We start from the raw sequence: 15,767 nt of genomic DNA on the forward strand, positions 1-15,767 counted from the left end.
GATGTTTGCTTCCCACTGGGCCTAAGGCCCCAGGCTGGATGTGAGGGGCAGGAACTGGTAAGTGAGGCATAGTCCCTGCTTTCAAGAAGCTTATCCTTTAATAGATTAGGAAACGGCTGGTGTTGGAATTCCTTCCACTTATACAGATCATAATCCTTTCATACATTCTCACCTTTTTGTTTGTTTGGTGAAGCAATTAGGGTTAAGTGTGACTTGCCCAGAGTCACACAGCTAGTGAGTGTTATGTGTCTGAAGCTAGATTTGAACTCAGATCCTCCTGACTCCATGGCAGGTGCTCTATCCACTGTGCCACCTAGCTGACCCACACCTTGTTATTCTTTAAAAAGTAAAGGACTCCTCTGGTCCGTCTCCTGTATCAGAAGTAACAGTGTAGCACTTGTGCTCTCTCTTGTTTCATTTTAGCTTCTTGTTTGAGTCACTTTTTCTAGCCATAGAGGAGGGTAGGTATACTAAACATTCCACTTGTCCTGAAGATTGGTAATGAGGGTCAATACCAGAGGTGTTGCCAGTAGAAATAGGAAAGAGGAGGTGGTATTTGTATAGGTAGAATTCACAGGATGTACGATTCAGTTACATTTGGGATATGAAAGTGAGGTCAATTGTGAATAGTAGTGTCACAGATAGAAATAGTAAAATCAAGAGTAGTATGGGGGAAAATATAAAAAAGCTTAGTTTTTGTACACTCCTGAACTTGAGGTGATGGGATAGTCAAGTAGAGGTAGCCTAATAGATAGAAGTGTTCTAACAGCAATTGGAGATACAGTTCTGGAGTTTAGAAGAGAGACTTTGGAAATCATAGGTGTAAAGGTGCTATTGAAAGTTGAGAAAGTGAAATTGGGTGTGGGAAAATGAGTTATTAATCTTGGTCATAATAATTCCACAGCATTCTGTCTAGATTGTTTTAATGTTCTTGCTATTCTTCTGTGCTTTTAAAACAATGTTTCAATGACCTTTGTTTCCTTTTTTGTTTCTTTGCCACCCTATTCCTATCTCCCCTCCCCCTTTCATCTCACCTAATCAGGGGAAAAAGCAAAACTAAGCCCTTGTAACAAGTACACATAGTGAAGCAAAACAGATTCTTATATTGGCTATGCCCAAAATTTATGTTTTATTCTGCATATTAGGCCCATTACCTAGCTGTCAGTAGATAAGTAGCAAGCTTTATCAGCCCTTTGGCATCTTGTTTGGTAATTGTATCTTAGTCTTTTAAAGTTGTATAAATGTTTTTCTTGGTTCACTCTGTCAGTTAATGAAACCATCCCTTTCATCATTTCTTAGACTACTCATAATCCATTACGTTCATATGCCATGATTTGTTCAGCCGTTCTCCCGTTGTTGGGCACCCCCTTAGTTTCCATTTCTTAATTATCACCAAAAGAGCTGCTATAAATATTTTTGTACTCTTTCTTTGATATCTTTGGAATACTGGTATAGTAAGTATCATTAGGTCTAGTAAGTTTTGGGACATAGTTTCAAATTGCTTTCCAGAATTGTTGTCTTATCTCATCATCATTCTCTTCTTGCCAATTGGTTCTTTCTGATGCTTGCATATATTTCCAGGTTTACCCCATCCGCAAACCTTCCTTTTACTCTCCCATTCTTTTTTTTTTTTTTTTTTTGGACTATTGGGGTTAAGTGACTTGCCCAGGGTCACACAGCTAGTAAGTGTCAAGTGTTTGCTCTGAGGCCAGATTTGAACTCAAGTCCTCCTGACTTCGGGGCTGGTGCTCTATCTACACTGCGCTGTCTAGCTACCCCTCTCCCATTCTATTCTAACCCATTTTCTCTTGTCTCTTTCTCAGGTTAACTCCTAGAAAAAGTCTTCTATAAATACTAGGCTCATAAGGAATTCTCAGTCCTTTGAAATTTGCCTTCTGACTCCAAAACTGGATTGAAAATGCTATATCCATATCTTGTTTAGCTTTCAACATTGTTAACTTCTCTTCCTAAAGGAGAATCTTTCCTTGGCTCTTGTGACACTACTTTCTTCTGGTTCTTTGCCTACTTGGGTGGTAAACTACCAACACCTCAAGCTCAGCATGTTCAAATAACTGAGTATTTTCTTTAAATCTGTCCTTCCAAACCAACTTTTTGTTGAAGGTACCACTCAGGTTAGAAACACCAATTCAGTTTCTTGAATAAATGAAAAAGCATTTATCAAGCGCTTAATATGTGCAGGATACTATAGTAAATGCTGGGGATAGAGATAAAAAAGTGAGACAGGCCCTGCCCTCAAGAAGCTTATGTTCCTTCTTCCTTATCCCTCTTCTCCCATCTAAATAGTCTCATTGACTCCTTCTACAGCATTGCTTCTATCTTTCTCCTCCTTTTTAGCTGTGTTGGTTCAGTCCTCCATCACTTCCATGTTGCCCCTTAATTGGTCTTCCTGACTCCCTGCCACACAGCTACCAAAAATAATCATCTTAAAACGGGTATAACCCCATTCAAAAAACCTAATTCTTTCATTTCTCTAGATTAAAATACACACTCAGCCTGGTATTTGAAGCTCATCACAATATTATTTCGACCCATACTTCCACACACATTTTTCCCAGTAATTCACAGGTCAGACAAACTGACCTGACTTACTGGCTGTTCATTGCACCTTGCATTCATTCTAGTTTTTGTGGCTTCCTCCATTTTCTTCCTCATTTCTTCTACCATTCCTTCTTCATTTGCCTAGAATACAGTCCCTCCTCACCTCTGTCTCTTAGAATCTTTAGCATCCTTCAAGGATCAGTTCAGGCATTACCTTTTCCTTAAAATGCTACCAGATCCTCCACCCTTTCCACTAAGTTGTCCATGCACACTTGTCATCCTTAAAATAGGTTGTGTGTACTTCTAAGTGTATATGTTGTATATTTCCCAATAGAAAATGTTCCTTGAGGGAGAAGGGATTGTTTAGTTTTAGCCTTGAAGCCCCTAACATAGTAGGATCATAAGAACATAGATTCAGAGTTGGAAAGGACTTTAGGAAATCATGTGGTTTCATATACCCTGCCTCCTATCTCAACCTCCCACCCTGTGTTTTTGTTGTTATTCAGTTATGTCCTACTCTCCATGACCCCATTTGGGATATTGTTGGCAGAGATTCTGGAGTAGTTTGCAATTTCCTTCTCCAGTTCTTTTACAGATGAAGAAACTGAGGCCAACATGGTTAAGTGACTTGACCAGGGTCACACAACTAGTAAATGTCTGAGGCCAGATTTGAACTCAGGAAGATGGGTCTTCCTGACATCAGGCCTGGCACTCTATCCAGTCTGCCACCTAGCTACCCTTTTAAACAGATGAGGAAACTGAGGCACAAGAGAGATTGACTTTTTCAAGATAACACAAATATTAAGTAGTAGAGTCCAGATTCAAGCTCAGGCCTTCTCCAGGCTAGTGTATTTTCTACTGCTTTGCTTCTCATGCTTACTGAATTGAATTGATCAGGATTGTGGGAATACCAATACAAGAGGAAGTAGAGTGGTGAAATATTTGCATATTATCTCATATATTATTTTTTAATGGTTTTCTTCTCAATGTAAAAACAATTTTTAACATTTTTAATTCTAAATTCCCTCACTCTTTCCTCCCCTTCCCTCCCCTGTTGCAAAAAAGAACACAAACTAAAAAAACCCCCAAAACTTCCAAAAAAGAACACAAACCAAAAAAAAACCCCCAAAACTAAGAAGAATAAAGTTCAAGAAAAGTACGCTTTGAGCTGCATACAGACTCCATCAGTTCTTTCTGTGGAGGTGGATAACATTTTTTCATCATAAGTCCTTCAGAATTGGTACTGATAACCTAAACCAGGAAAAGCAAAAACAAAAAAAGAAAATTATAGAGCAATTTCTCTAATGAATATTGATGCAAAAATCCTAAATAAAATAGCTAGGAAACTACAACAATGTATCACAAAGATTATACATAATGACCAAGTGAGATTTATTACAGGAATGTAGGGCTGATTCAATATAAGGAAAACTATTAACAAAATTGATTATGTCATAACAGAAGTAGCAAAAATCACATAATTTTTAGATGCAGAAAAAGTTTTTGACAAAATACGTCACTCTTTTCTATTAAAAACACTTAAAGCATAGGTATAAATTAGGCACAAATGGATTTTTCCTTAAACTGGTAAGGAGCATCTACCTAAAACCATTAGCAAACATCTGTAACAGGGATAAGCTCGAAACTTCCCAGTAAGATCAAGAGTGAAACAGGGTTGTCCATTATCACTAATATTGTTCAGAATTGTACTAGAAATGTTAGCAGTAGCAGTAAGAGAAGAAAAAGAAATTGAAAGAAACAGAATGGGCAATGAGGTAGTAAAACTCTCTTTTGGTAGACAAGATTGGAAAATCCTAGAGATTTAATTTTAAAAAGCTAGTTCTAACAGTAACTTTAGCAGAGTAACAGGATATAAAATAAACCCACATAAATTATCAGCATTTCTGTATATCACCAACAAAGCCCTGCAAGAAGAGATAGTTCATTTAAAATAACCATAAAAATACCTGGGAACATACCTGCCAGGACATACTCAGGAACTCTATGAACATAATTATAAAATGTTTTTTATACAAATTTAGATTTAAATAATTAGAGAAATATTAATTGTTCATGAGTGGGCTGAGCCAATATAATAAAAATTATAATTCCACCTAAATTGACCTATTTGTTTAGTGCCATCCCAGTTAAATTACCAAAAAAATATTTTATTGAACTAGAAAAAATAATAATAAAATTCATTTGGAAGAAGAAAAGGTCAGGAATATCAAAAGGATTAATGAAAAAAATGTAAAGAAAAGAGGTCCAGTAGTATCAGATCTTAAACTGCATTTTAAGGCGGTAATTATCAAAATTATCTGGTACTAATTAAGAAATAATATAGTATGCAATAGTAAATTATTGTAGTAACTGTGTTTTACAAATATAAAGATTTAAGTTTTTGGGATAAGAATTCACTATTTGGCAAAAATTATTGGGAAAATTGGAAAGCAGTCTGGGAGAAACTAGATATAGACCAGGAATGGAGAACTTTTGACCTCGAGGCCACAGGTTCCCCACCCCTGGTATAGACCAATATGTTACACCATTTATGAAGAAAAGGTCAAAATAAATACATGACCTAGACATAAAGGGAGATATAAGTATATTAGAAGGACATGGAACTTCTTACCTATCAGATATATGTAGTCAAAATTTTATGAATAAACAGTATCTAGAGGTAGCATTGTGAGATACGAGATGGATAATTTTGATTACATTAAATTAAAACCTGTGTAGCCAAGATTGGAAGGAATGCAGAAAATTGGGAGAAATTTTTTTATGGACAGTTTGTGCAGATAAAGACCTCATCTCTCAAATACATAGAAAATGCCAAATTTATAAGAATATGAGTCATTCCCCAATTGATAAATACAGGATATGAATGAGCAATTTTTGGAGGAAGAAATCAAAACTACATACAGTCATATGAAAAAAATGCTCTAAATCATTATTGATTAGAGAAATAGAAATTAAAACTACATTGAGATATCGTACACCTATCAGATAAGCTAAAATGATAGAAGGGGAAAATGACAAATGTTGGAGAGGATGTGGAAAAACTGGGACATTAATATTTTGTTGGTGGAACTGTGAACTGATCCAACCATTTTGGAGAACAATCTGAAATTATGCCTAAAGAGTTATAAAACTGTGTTTACCCTTTGACCCAGGAATGCCATTATTAGATTTGTTTCTCACAGTGATCAGGGAAAAAGGAAAAGAGCTTGTATGTTCTAAAATATTTATATCAGCTCTCTTTGTAGTGGCAAAGAAGTGAAAATTGAGGGCATGTCCATCAGTTGGGAAGTAGCTGAATAAGTTGTGGTATATGATTGTTTTCAAATGCTTCTGTACTGTAAGAAGTGAGCTGGTTGATTTTAGAAAAACATGGAAAGACTTGCATGAAATAATGGAGAGTGAAATGAGCAGAACCAAGAGAACATTTTATACAGTAATATTGTTTGAATAATAACTGAATAGGGGCAGCTTGGGGGTGCAGTGGATAGCGCTCCAGCCTTGGAGTCAGGAGGACCTGAGTTCAAATCTGTCCTCAGACACTTGGCGCTTATTTAACTGTGTAACCCTGAGCAAGTCACTTAACCCTGATTGCCTCACCCCCCCCCCAAAAAAGAATAACTGAATGACAAAGCTATTCTGAGTTATATGAATATTCAAATCAACTACAAAAGACCTATAAAGGAAGATACTGGCCACCTTCAGAGAAAGAACTGATATGTGGAACTGTGTATTTTATAGTTTCATGTTTATATCTGTGTTAAATGGTGGCCTTCTCTAGTGCAGGGTTGGGAGGGAAGGAGGAAAGGAAACAGCTTGGAGCTCATGTAACAAAAAAACCAAAATAAAATAAATATATTTTTTAAAAAGTCAGAGTTGTCTTATATCATTGTATTACTGAGAATGGCTTAGTCATTCACAGTTGATCATTGCACAATATTGCTGTTACTATGTACAATTTTTTCCTGGCTCTGCTCCACATCACTTTGCATCAGTTCATTTAATTCTTCCCAGGTTTTTATCCTGCTGGTCATTTCCTATAGTGCAATAATATTCCATCACAACCACATACCGCAATTTGTTCAACTATTCTCCAATTGATGGGCATCCCCTCAAATTTCCAATTCTTTGCTACCACAAAAAGAGATGCTATAAATATTTTTTAATATATAGTACTTTTTCCTTAATCCTTGTGTGTCAAAGGGCATGCACAGTTTTATAGCCCTTTCAGCATAGTTCCAGATTGTCTTCCAAAATAATTGATTAGTTCACAACTTCACCAACAGTGACATTAGTGTACCAATTCTTCTACATCCCCTCCAACATTTGTTGTTTTCCTTTTTTGTCACATTAGTGTCATGTAGATTGTTTTATCCTCGTAACAACCCTGGGAAGTAGATGTACCATTAATATCTCCATTTTACAGATGAAGAAACTGAGGCAGAGATAAATTATTTGCCCAGGATTACACAACTAGTAAGTACCTGAGGTCTGATTTGAGCTCAGGTCTTCCTGGCTCTAGGTTCAACACTATCCATTGTGCCATCTGATTGCTTTTTGTACATTTCAATATACAAAGAACAAAAAGGAGGATTCTCTAGGAAACATATAAAGGTATCTTAAATTAAAAACAATGGTAACAAAATTGCCGTTCTTGTCTGTTACCTTCTGAGCCAACTTATAGTTATTTCTCTGTATTTTTTAAGGTTTCATTGATGCTCCTTTTTTTCATCACTATCACTGTTCACCAACTCCTCTCTCTTCTCCCTTCTAACAAATAAGCTTTGTCAAACAAAAAAATTTAACACATTGCAGTCTGAGACTGTGAGTTTCATTCAGCACTCCTGCCAGGCCATCACTTCTCTGCTAAGAGGTGAAAAGCATACTTCATAATTAATCTTTTGAAGTCATATTTGGTTGTTGCATGGATTAGAGTTCTTGATAGAATTTAAAACATTTTAATCCGTCAATGTGATAAATGAATAAGAATAATGTGTTTTTTCTTCTGTGGTGAAATAGCCCAGCCAGGTTTGTCTAGTATTAAGGAATGATCAGTGAACTGAACGATGTCTCCTTTCTTTCTTTCTTTTTTTTTTTGGTGAGGCAATTGGGGTGAAGTGACTTGCCCAGGGTCACACAGCTAGTAAGTGTCAAGTGTCTGAGGTCAGATTTGAACTCAGGTGTTACTGAATCCAAGACCATTGCTCTATCCACTGTGCCATCTAGCTGCCCCTGAACAATGTACTTTTACAAAAGCCAGTTTGTATTGTACTTATTACTTATAATAAAAAATTAGTATTTGTTTTTCATTCTTCTTAGCTTTGTGAAGTGCTGAATCATTTCAAAGATGTTTAATAAATCATTTGGAACTCCCTTTGGGAGTGGCGCTGGTGGTTTTGGTACGACTTCAACATTTGGACAGAGTAAGTCAAGATATTTTAAAATTATTAAATTTACTTAAATATCCTTAAGAATGGTATTTTGAAGAATAAACTATCTTCTAGCTTTGTATTAAAAATTATCTGTACTTTGGATCCTTATGCTGGAAATTTTTAAAAATTGTATTTTGAAATGGATTTGTCTCAATGGTAGTGTGATAAACTTAACTTTTTTTAAACTAAAGTTTTATTGATGCCTTTTATTTTTATAATACAGTAATTTTCAGATATAAACTTCCCTCTCACTCCACCAATGAGCCTTTCCTTGTAACAAAGAAAAACATTTAAGGAAAACCAGCCAACAGTGGTTTCCTAGTAACATCACTTTGTATCAGTTTGTGCAAGTCTTCCCAGGTTTCTCTAAATTCTTTATGTTCGTTATGGGAAGATAAGCTCTGAATTGGCTAAGTCAAATACATAGAATCATTGAGCTCAAGACCTGAATTGGATCTTAGTGATTATCTGGTCCAGATCTCTCATTTTATTTTACTTTATTAAAAATATTTTTGATATCTTCTGTTTTTATACAAGTGTTATTTCCATACATGTGCCCACCCTCTTTCTCTGCTCGCCATCTCTTGTAACAAAGAAAAATAAAGGAAGGGAATAGGGAGCAAGCATCAAAACTAGTCAACACATGAACAGTATTCCACACCACATTCTCCCACCTCTGCAAAGAAGGTAGGGAGGTACATTTTCTCATTATCTTCTCCTGGGTTAAGCTTTGTCTTTGATAATTGTACAATGTTCAGTTTCTGTTTTTTAAATTCTTTCCGTGAATATTGTAGTAATTGGATATGCGGTTTTCTTCCTTTGGCTTACTTTGTTCTATATTAGTTCATATAAGTTTTCCCATCAAACCCCTCATTTTAAATAGGAGGAAATTAATGCCCAAAGAGGATCTAGGATCACAGTGGTTGAATCAGGACTTAAAAGTCTAGGGTTCTAGACTCAAGTCCATCATTCTCCCTACTGTTTATATCACAGCTACACTGTCATTGATAGATGTCTCTCAGCAAATAATTGTGCATTGATTGTTAATTTCTAGGCTACAAAAGAGTGTTTTTGAAGATTATTTTGGAAAAAACACAATATACTAAACATTGACATAGTTTAACAGTCTTTGAAGCTGGATGTTTCTGCATCAGATAACCATAACCAATTTGGAAAGATGGTATCTTGACATTTTCATGTCTGAGAGTTTTTGCCCTTCCTATATACATCTCCATAAATAGTTAACTCAGGCCATTTGATCTTTGTTTTCTCTTAGCTAAATTCCTGGAGAACATGGGATTCTAAAGAGGGGATAGAATTTGTCCATGCCCAAATAGCAAGTTGATCTAAATCTTCTGACTTCCAGTCTCGCATCTTAAGTACAATTAGGAAGCCTTTTGTTTTTATAGCCTTTAGAATAAAATGAGTTAATTTTCTCATTGTTATTAAGAAATTTAGTTTTCCAGTCAAGTCAAACTGAATTGTCTTAACTTGATTTTGCTTTTGCAGATACTGGTTTTGGTACCACAAGTGGAGGGGCATTTGGAACGTCTGCATTTGGTTCCAACAACAATACTGGAGGCCTCTTTGGAAACACACAAACTAAGCCGGGTAGGATGCTGCATAATCAACTCTGTTGACAGGTCAATGTAGGCATTCCCTGTTTAAAATCATTAATTGGTCCCACAAAAACAATAATTAGGCTGTTCCCATGAGAATGTAAATTTGATAGTGGAATCATTGGCTGGAGGATATTAACGTGAGATTTCATGACTTTGTAATGGGGTTTGGTTATAAGATATTAATGTTATCATTGGAAAATGATCAGGTATCTTGATGAGGATCATACTTGTAAGTGGTATTAGAATTCATCTAATCCAAGAAATTCTCCCTTAGAATCATTTTCTTTCGGTTTGTGTTTTCAGGAGGCTTATTTGGGTCAAATTCATTTAGCCAACCAGCTACCTCCTCTACAAGCACTGGCTTTGGATTTGGAACATCAACAGGGACATCAAATAGCTTGTTTGGAGCTGCTAGCACAGGAGCAAGTCTCTTCTCATCCCAGAACAATGCCTTTGCACAAAATAAACCTACTGGTTTTGGAAGTAAGTAGGACAGTGTTGGTTATTGGACAGATAAGTAATAGATGGGATGGGGATGGGGGATTTTTTTTTTTTTAATCAGTGACCTAATAGTCAAGGCTTAAAAGTTTAAATTTGTGTTTTAAAAAATTCAGAGGTAGAGATATTTGATCAGACGAGAATAGCAGGGAAGGAAGGTATACAGTTATTGATTGAAAAGATAAATTTGTAGTGGTTTTCTTAGTTCACTATTTTTAAAAGCCTTAATCATAAATGTATACAGAACTATTGTCTTGATAGGTTGTTACCTTTGTAAGTGAGTTTCAGTTAATTTTGATTCAGTAAATTTTTGTTAAACCTCTACTATGAGTAGAGCTCTATACTAGGGCCATAGAAAATTCTAAGTGATTTATTCCAGAGACTCAGATTCCTCTCCAGTTAGCATTTCCTTTTTCTTTCTTGTAGATTTTGGAACAAGCACTAGCAGTGGAGGTCTCTTTGGAACCACAAATACAACTTCCAATCCCTTTGGTGGCACATCCACCTCCCTTTTTGGACCCAGTAGTTTTACAGCAGCTCCTACTGGAACCACCATAAAGTTTAATGTAAGTGATTTTTTTCCCCTTTGTTTCTTTGGATGAAAGTACTAGAACTTTTGTATCCTAGGATTACATTAAAAAAATTTTCTGTCTCTGTAGCATGTGACCTGATCTGCCATCCTATCAATTATAAACATTAACACAGAAATTCAACCCAATGGACATGCTCTATATTAACTTAGATACTAGGTTTCTTTATAAGATTTTATTTTTTAATAATACTAATTGACATTTTAAGTTGAATTTTAAGTAGTGTCAAAAACAGCTCAGTGGGACTGTGAAAATCATCTAGTCCAATTTCTTGCCCTTTGGAGAAATCTGTTCTAGAATGTTCCAGATGTTATCCAGCTGCCTCTGTCTTATAAGACTGCTTCCTACAAGAAACTGCCTGTCTTAAAAGTCAATATATTCCATTATTGGCTCGTTTTGATCATTTGAAAGTTTTTCCTTTGATTAGGTGGGACCTGCCTCCCTTTACTTCTCCACATTTTTCTTTTTCTTTTTTGGTGATGGTTAGCACTTGTATATTTTTGCCGTCTATAAATGAGTGTTATCCATGAAGTCTAGTGAAGTGTAACTGACTCCTTTTCACCTCTAGCTACCTTGTATGCTGGCTAGCATTGCAGTTTGTGAAATTCAGTGGGAGCCCATTTATTTTGTGCGACCAACTGCAGACCATTGCTAACTTTGCAATCAGGGCACAGTACTTGATACCTTAGAAAGGAGTATGCATGTTGGGAAGATCCCAATGTCTTGTCTCTGTACTGCCTTTCCATTTTATTAACTGCTTATTGCCTCTAAATCCTGATATTGGATTTTTTAATACCAGTGATGAAGCCTGGTGATTAGTGGTAATCAGTCTGTGTTTATGGGATTTTAGTGCATATAAATAATTGGGGGGGGAAATGCAGGGGGCAGCTAGATGGTACAGTGGATAGAATACCAGCCCTAGAGTCAAGAGGATATGAGTTCAGATCTGATTTCAGACACTTGATCTTTACTAGCAGTATGACCCTAGGCAAGTCACTTAACCCCAGTTGCCTCCAAAAAAATTAATTTGGGGTCTAAATGGCTAGCCATTAGTATATTTAAGGATGAAAGAAGAAAGGAAGATAAAATGTAGAAAACTTCACTTTGGGTACCTTTGTGTAAAGCTCCCCCTTAAGAAGGATATGGAGTTGTCCATCAGTTTCTGTGGTAGTTAAAACATATACCTAAATCAGTGAAATGGCAAAATGAGGTAATAGTGGGTTTTTTTTCAGATAGGTAAAGTGGAGGATTCCATTGGAAGGGAGGAAACCACATTTGTTCCTACATATGTATAGAATACCACAAGGTTTTATAAGATGCAGGTGATGCCCAGGATAGGTTTAGAAGTGGTATTTTTAGCACACAGTGAAGAAGTTACTCCAGAGAGTACTGCAGGTATTGCAGTGAATTGAAATTCTTGGATTTTGGGTTTTGAATTGAAAATAAAGTGGAATGTAATTGACAGTGTAGAATCTCATTTAATTCCCGAGAAAAACCACAGAAATTGGAAAAATAGTGAAAATAGGAATGTAGGTTTCATCCAATACATTTTTCTTCAATAATGTTGGGCCCTAAAAAAATCGAATTTAAAACAAGTAATGTTTTAAAAGAATCACAACAGTAAAAAAAAAAAAATAGTTTGGTGATAGAAGAGAGATAAAAGTCAGTACAAATGTAAGTTTTTGATCAGGTCTAAAATACAGTTTTTGTATGTGTATGTAATGTTATGAGAACAATTATTCTACTCATAATAATTGAATATTGATTCGCTGAACTTAGATTTGTATAACCATGTGGTATCTGTAAGAGCTATGCTATTTATTTTGACTTATTCAGGTACCTGTGGTATGTGCAAGAGTGAAAAATGCTTGCATATTTGAAGAAGTGCTAAAGTAAACTACAGGTAGTCACTCCTGCTCGATTTTCTTATCTGTAAAATGGAGGAAAAATTTAGCAATTACCTCACAGGGCTATTGTCAGATTCACACAAAATGATCCACAGTGCTTTGTAAACATAAAATTGATACATGTCACTTGTTAAAATATTGCTCCTGATGCTGAGTGAAGTGAGCAGAACCAGGAGAACATTGTACACAGTAACAATCACATTATGCAGTGACTAACGTTAATAGACGTAGCCCTTCTCAGCAATGCAAGGATCTAAGACACCTTCAAAGACCTCATGATGGGAAATGCTGTCCACATCCAAATAAAGAACTATGGAGTTTGAATGCAGATCGAAGCATACTATTTGCTCTTTTTTTTCCTTCTGTTTTGTTTTGTTTCCTCTTTCTTGTGGTTCCTCCTATTGGTTTTAATTCTTCCTTACAACATGACTAATGTGAAAATATGTTTAACAGGAATGTATATGTATAGCCTGTATTACATTTCGAGCTGTCTTGGGAAGGGAGAGGGAGAAAAATTTAAAACTCAACAGCTTGTGGAAGTGATTGGTGATAAATCAAAATAAGTTTTAAAAAAATAAAATATTGCTCTTATTATTTACAACCTGGCTCTCGGGCCAAAATTGGTACAGAAATTGTGAGTTGAGATGATGAAAGCACGAGAGCAGAAATAATGTTTGATGTTAAAATTTCATGATGTTTCTTCTTCCCTTTATAGCCTCCAACTGGTACAGATACTATGGTCAAAGCTGGAGTTAGCACCAACATTAGTACCAAACACCAATGTATCACTGCTATGAAAGAATATGAAAGCAAATCACTGGAGGTCAGTATACTACAATGTATTATTGATAAGCTTGGCCCTATATCTTTATCCCTAAACAAGCTTTTGTGATATAGTGGAAGGAGCACTGGACCTGAAATTGAAGTAGGTTTTGGTACCCACTTTGCCATTTGTTAACCATCTGGCCTTGGGGCGCCTCTGTGAGCATTCTTTTTTTATCTGTAAAAGGGGAGTAATAATAAATAATGCTTGCACTACTTATAACAGGTTTGCACAACATACAGCCTAAGGGCTGTACTCCTGTTTGTCATGTGACCCATGGCAACCAACTGTCATCAGTCTGTCTCTAGTTACCTTTACTTGGAAAGTGAGCCGCTAAAAACCTATCTGCAGCCTGAAGAAGTTTAGCTCATTTTAATTTTGGCTTCTACTTGCTGCCAAGTTGTGCAGGTCTGGCTTATAAAATTGTTTTGGGAATTAAATGAGATAATTTATATAAAGCATTTTATAAGTGAACTGTTATCACCTTTGCATAATCTTTTATTTCTAGAGTTAAGGTGTTAATGAACTTAAACTTAAAATGAGCTAGATTTTTTGTAAAACAAGTAGTCCTTTTTTAAAGAAAACTTCATTTTTTTATATTCTGAAATTACAAATACCAAATAAAAGGACCATTTCCATGCACAGGAGAGGATTATACATGAAATTATGGATCTCTTACAGAGCTTGCTTTTATATATGTAAAATGAATTCATTGGATAACTTTCAAAGCTGTCATGATGTCTTATTCTATATCTTCAGTCCATTACTTTTCTGTCTGGAGGCGAATAGCATGCTTCATCTCTGGATACAATCCTCTGAAATCATGGTTGAGTCATTACATTGATCAGAGTTCTTAAGCCTTTCAAAGTTGTTTACTTTTAAAATGTTACTGTTATAGTAGAAATTGTTGTCTTGATCCTGCTCCCTTTATACCAGTCTTCTCTGACTTCTCTGAAACCATTTCTGCCATAGCAGTATTTCACTATATTTATATTCTGTAATTTGTTCAGTCATTACCAATTGATAGAGACCACCTTAGTTTCCAGCTCTTTGCCACTACAAAAAGAGCTGTTATAAATGTTTTTACATAATTGTCCTTGTCCTTTTCTTTTGATCACTTTAGGTTATGGGCCTAGTAATGATGTTGCTCAGTCATAGTATATACCCAGTTGAGTAATTTTGGGGTCGGAATTCTAGATTGCTTTCCAAAATGGCTATATCACTTCATACCGCCCCCAGCAGTGCATCAATGTACCTATTTTCCCAAAGCCTTAAAAAACATTTTAATTTTTTTTAACTTTACCAATTTGATAAGTATGAGAAAAAACCTCAAATTTACTTTAATTCATATTTCTCTTAATTATTCATGATGTGGAGCATTTTTTCATATGTCTGTTCATAGCTTAGATTTCTTCCTTTGAGAATCATCAAACAAGGGGGAATTTATTTTCAGGTTATAGGGGATCTAATGCATTTAACACATTGATAAGAATTATTGAACTTTTGCAGTAGCCTCCTTAAAGGTCTTCTCAACTCCATTTTTTCTCAGCCTCTACCCATCCAGCAGGAGCTGACAGAATAATCTTTATGGATTTAGTTGTGCCATTCCTCTGCTCAGAAATATAAATGGTTTTCTGCTGATGTCTAAATGAAGTTTATTATCTTCTAGCTTGCATTTAAGACTTTATGTAACCTGGTGCCATCCTACCTTTCTAGCTTTATCTCATTATTTTTCTTTGTACATTCTATGCTTTGGCCAGTTTGTACAACTTTCTGTCTTTCAGACATGCATTGCGCTCTTAGCCTTCTATGCTGTTATTTATGTCTGGAATATCCTCCCTCCCTTTCTTTGCCTAGTGAATTCCTAGCCATTCTTGAAGGCCTGATTCTAATGCCATTTTGTTCTGGAAATGTTCCCTGAAACTCAGATTTCCCTGATGTTACCAACATTACTTTTCAGACCTCACTTCTAACTTCATTTTGTTAACTGTAATGCATTTATCTGTACTGTAAAAGACTGCATGTCATCTATGCCAGAATTCTAATCTGGAAGTAAGTTCTGTGAGGTCTAAACTTAGTGTCTTTCTTATCTAAACTTTGTATTTCCCTCAACATGAAGCACAATGTTTTCCATATATTTTTTGTTGTTGAATTCTTTTAAGAGATCCCTTTGTTCTCTAGTTTTATTTTAGAATGAATATAGCATTAATGTCTAACAGCTAGGTTGTGTCGTGAGTAGAATGCCACACATGAGTCAGGAAGACCTAAGTTCAAATCCAACCTCAGATATCCTTAACTATCTGTGTGACCCCAGGCAA

At 35.7% G+C, this 15,767-nt stretch overlaps 1 protein-coding gene across 4 annotated transcripts in view; it reads left to right on the forward strand.

Moving 5' to 3' along the window:
* Positions 1–15,767, forward strand: part of NUP98 (nucleoporin 98) — a 96,516-nt gene that overhangs the window by 13,265 nt on the left and 67,484 nt on the right. For all 4 annotated transcript variants that reach the window (XM_027866319.1, XM_027866321.1, XM_027866322.1 and 1 more), the window contains exons 2-6: positions 7,897–8,000; positions 9,519–9,620; positions 9,935–10,114; positions 10,556–10,695; positions 13,342–13,449. In XM_027866319.1, coding sequence (XP_027722120.1) covers positions 7,925–8,000; positions 9,519–9,620; positions 9,935–10,114; positions 10,556–10,695; positions 13,342–13,449 — 606 coding nt within the window. In that variant the 5' untranslated portion in view covers positions 7,897–7,924. The remainder of the gene's footprint in view (positions 1–7,896; positions 8,001–9,518; positions 9,621–9,934; positions 10,115–10,555; positions 10,696–13,341; positions 13,450–15,767) is intronic.

This window comes from Vombatus ursinus, unplaced genomic scaffold (genome assembly GCF_900497805.2).
Source record: "Vombatus ursinus unplaced genomic scaffold, bare-nosed wombat genome assembly UNPS02014780.1, whole genome shotgun sequence".
Lineage (NCBI taxonomy): Eukaryota > Metazoa > Chordata > Mammalia > Diprotodontia > Vombatidae > Vombatus > Vombatus ursinus.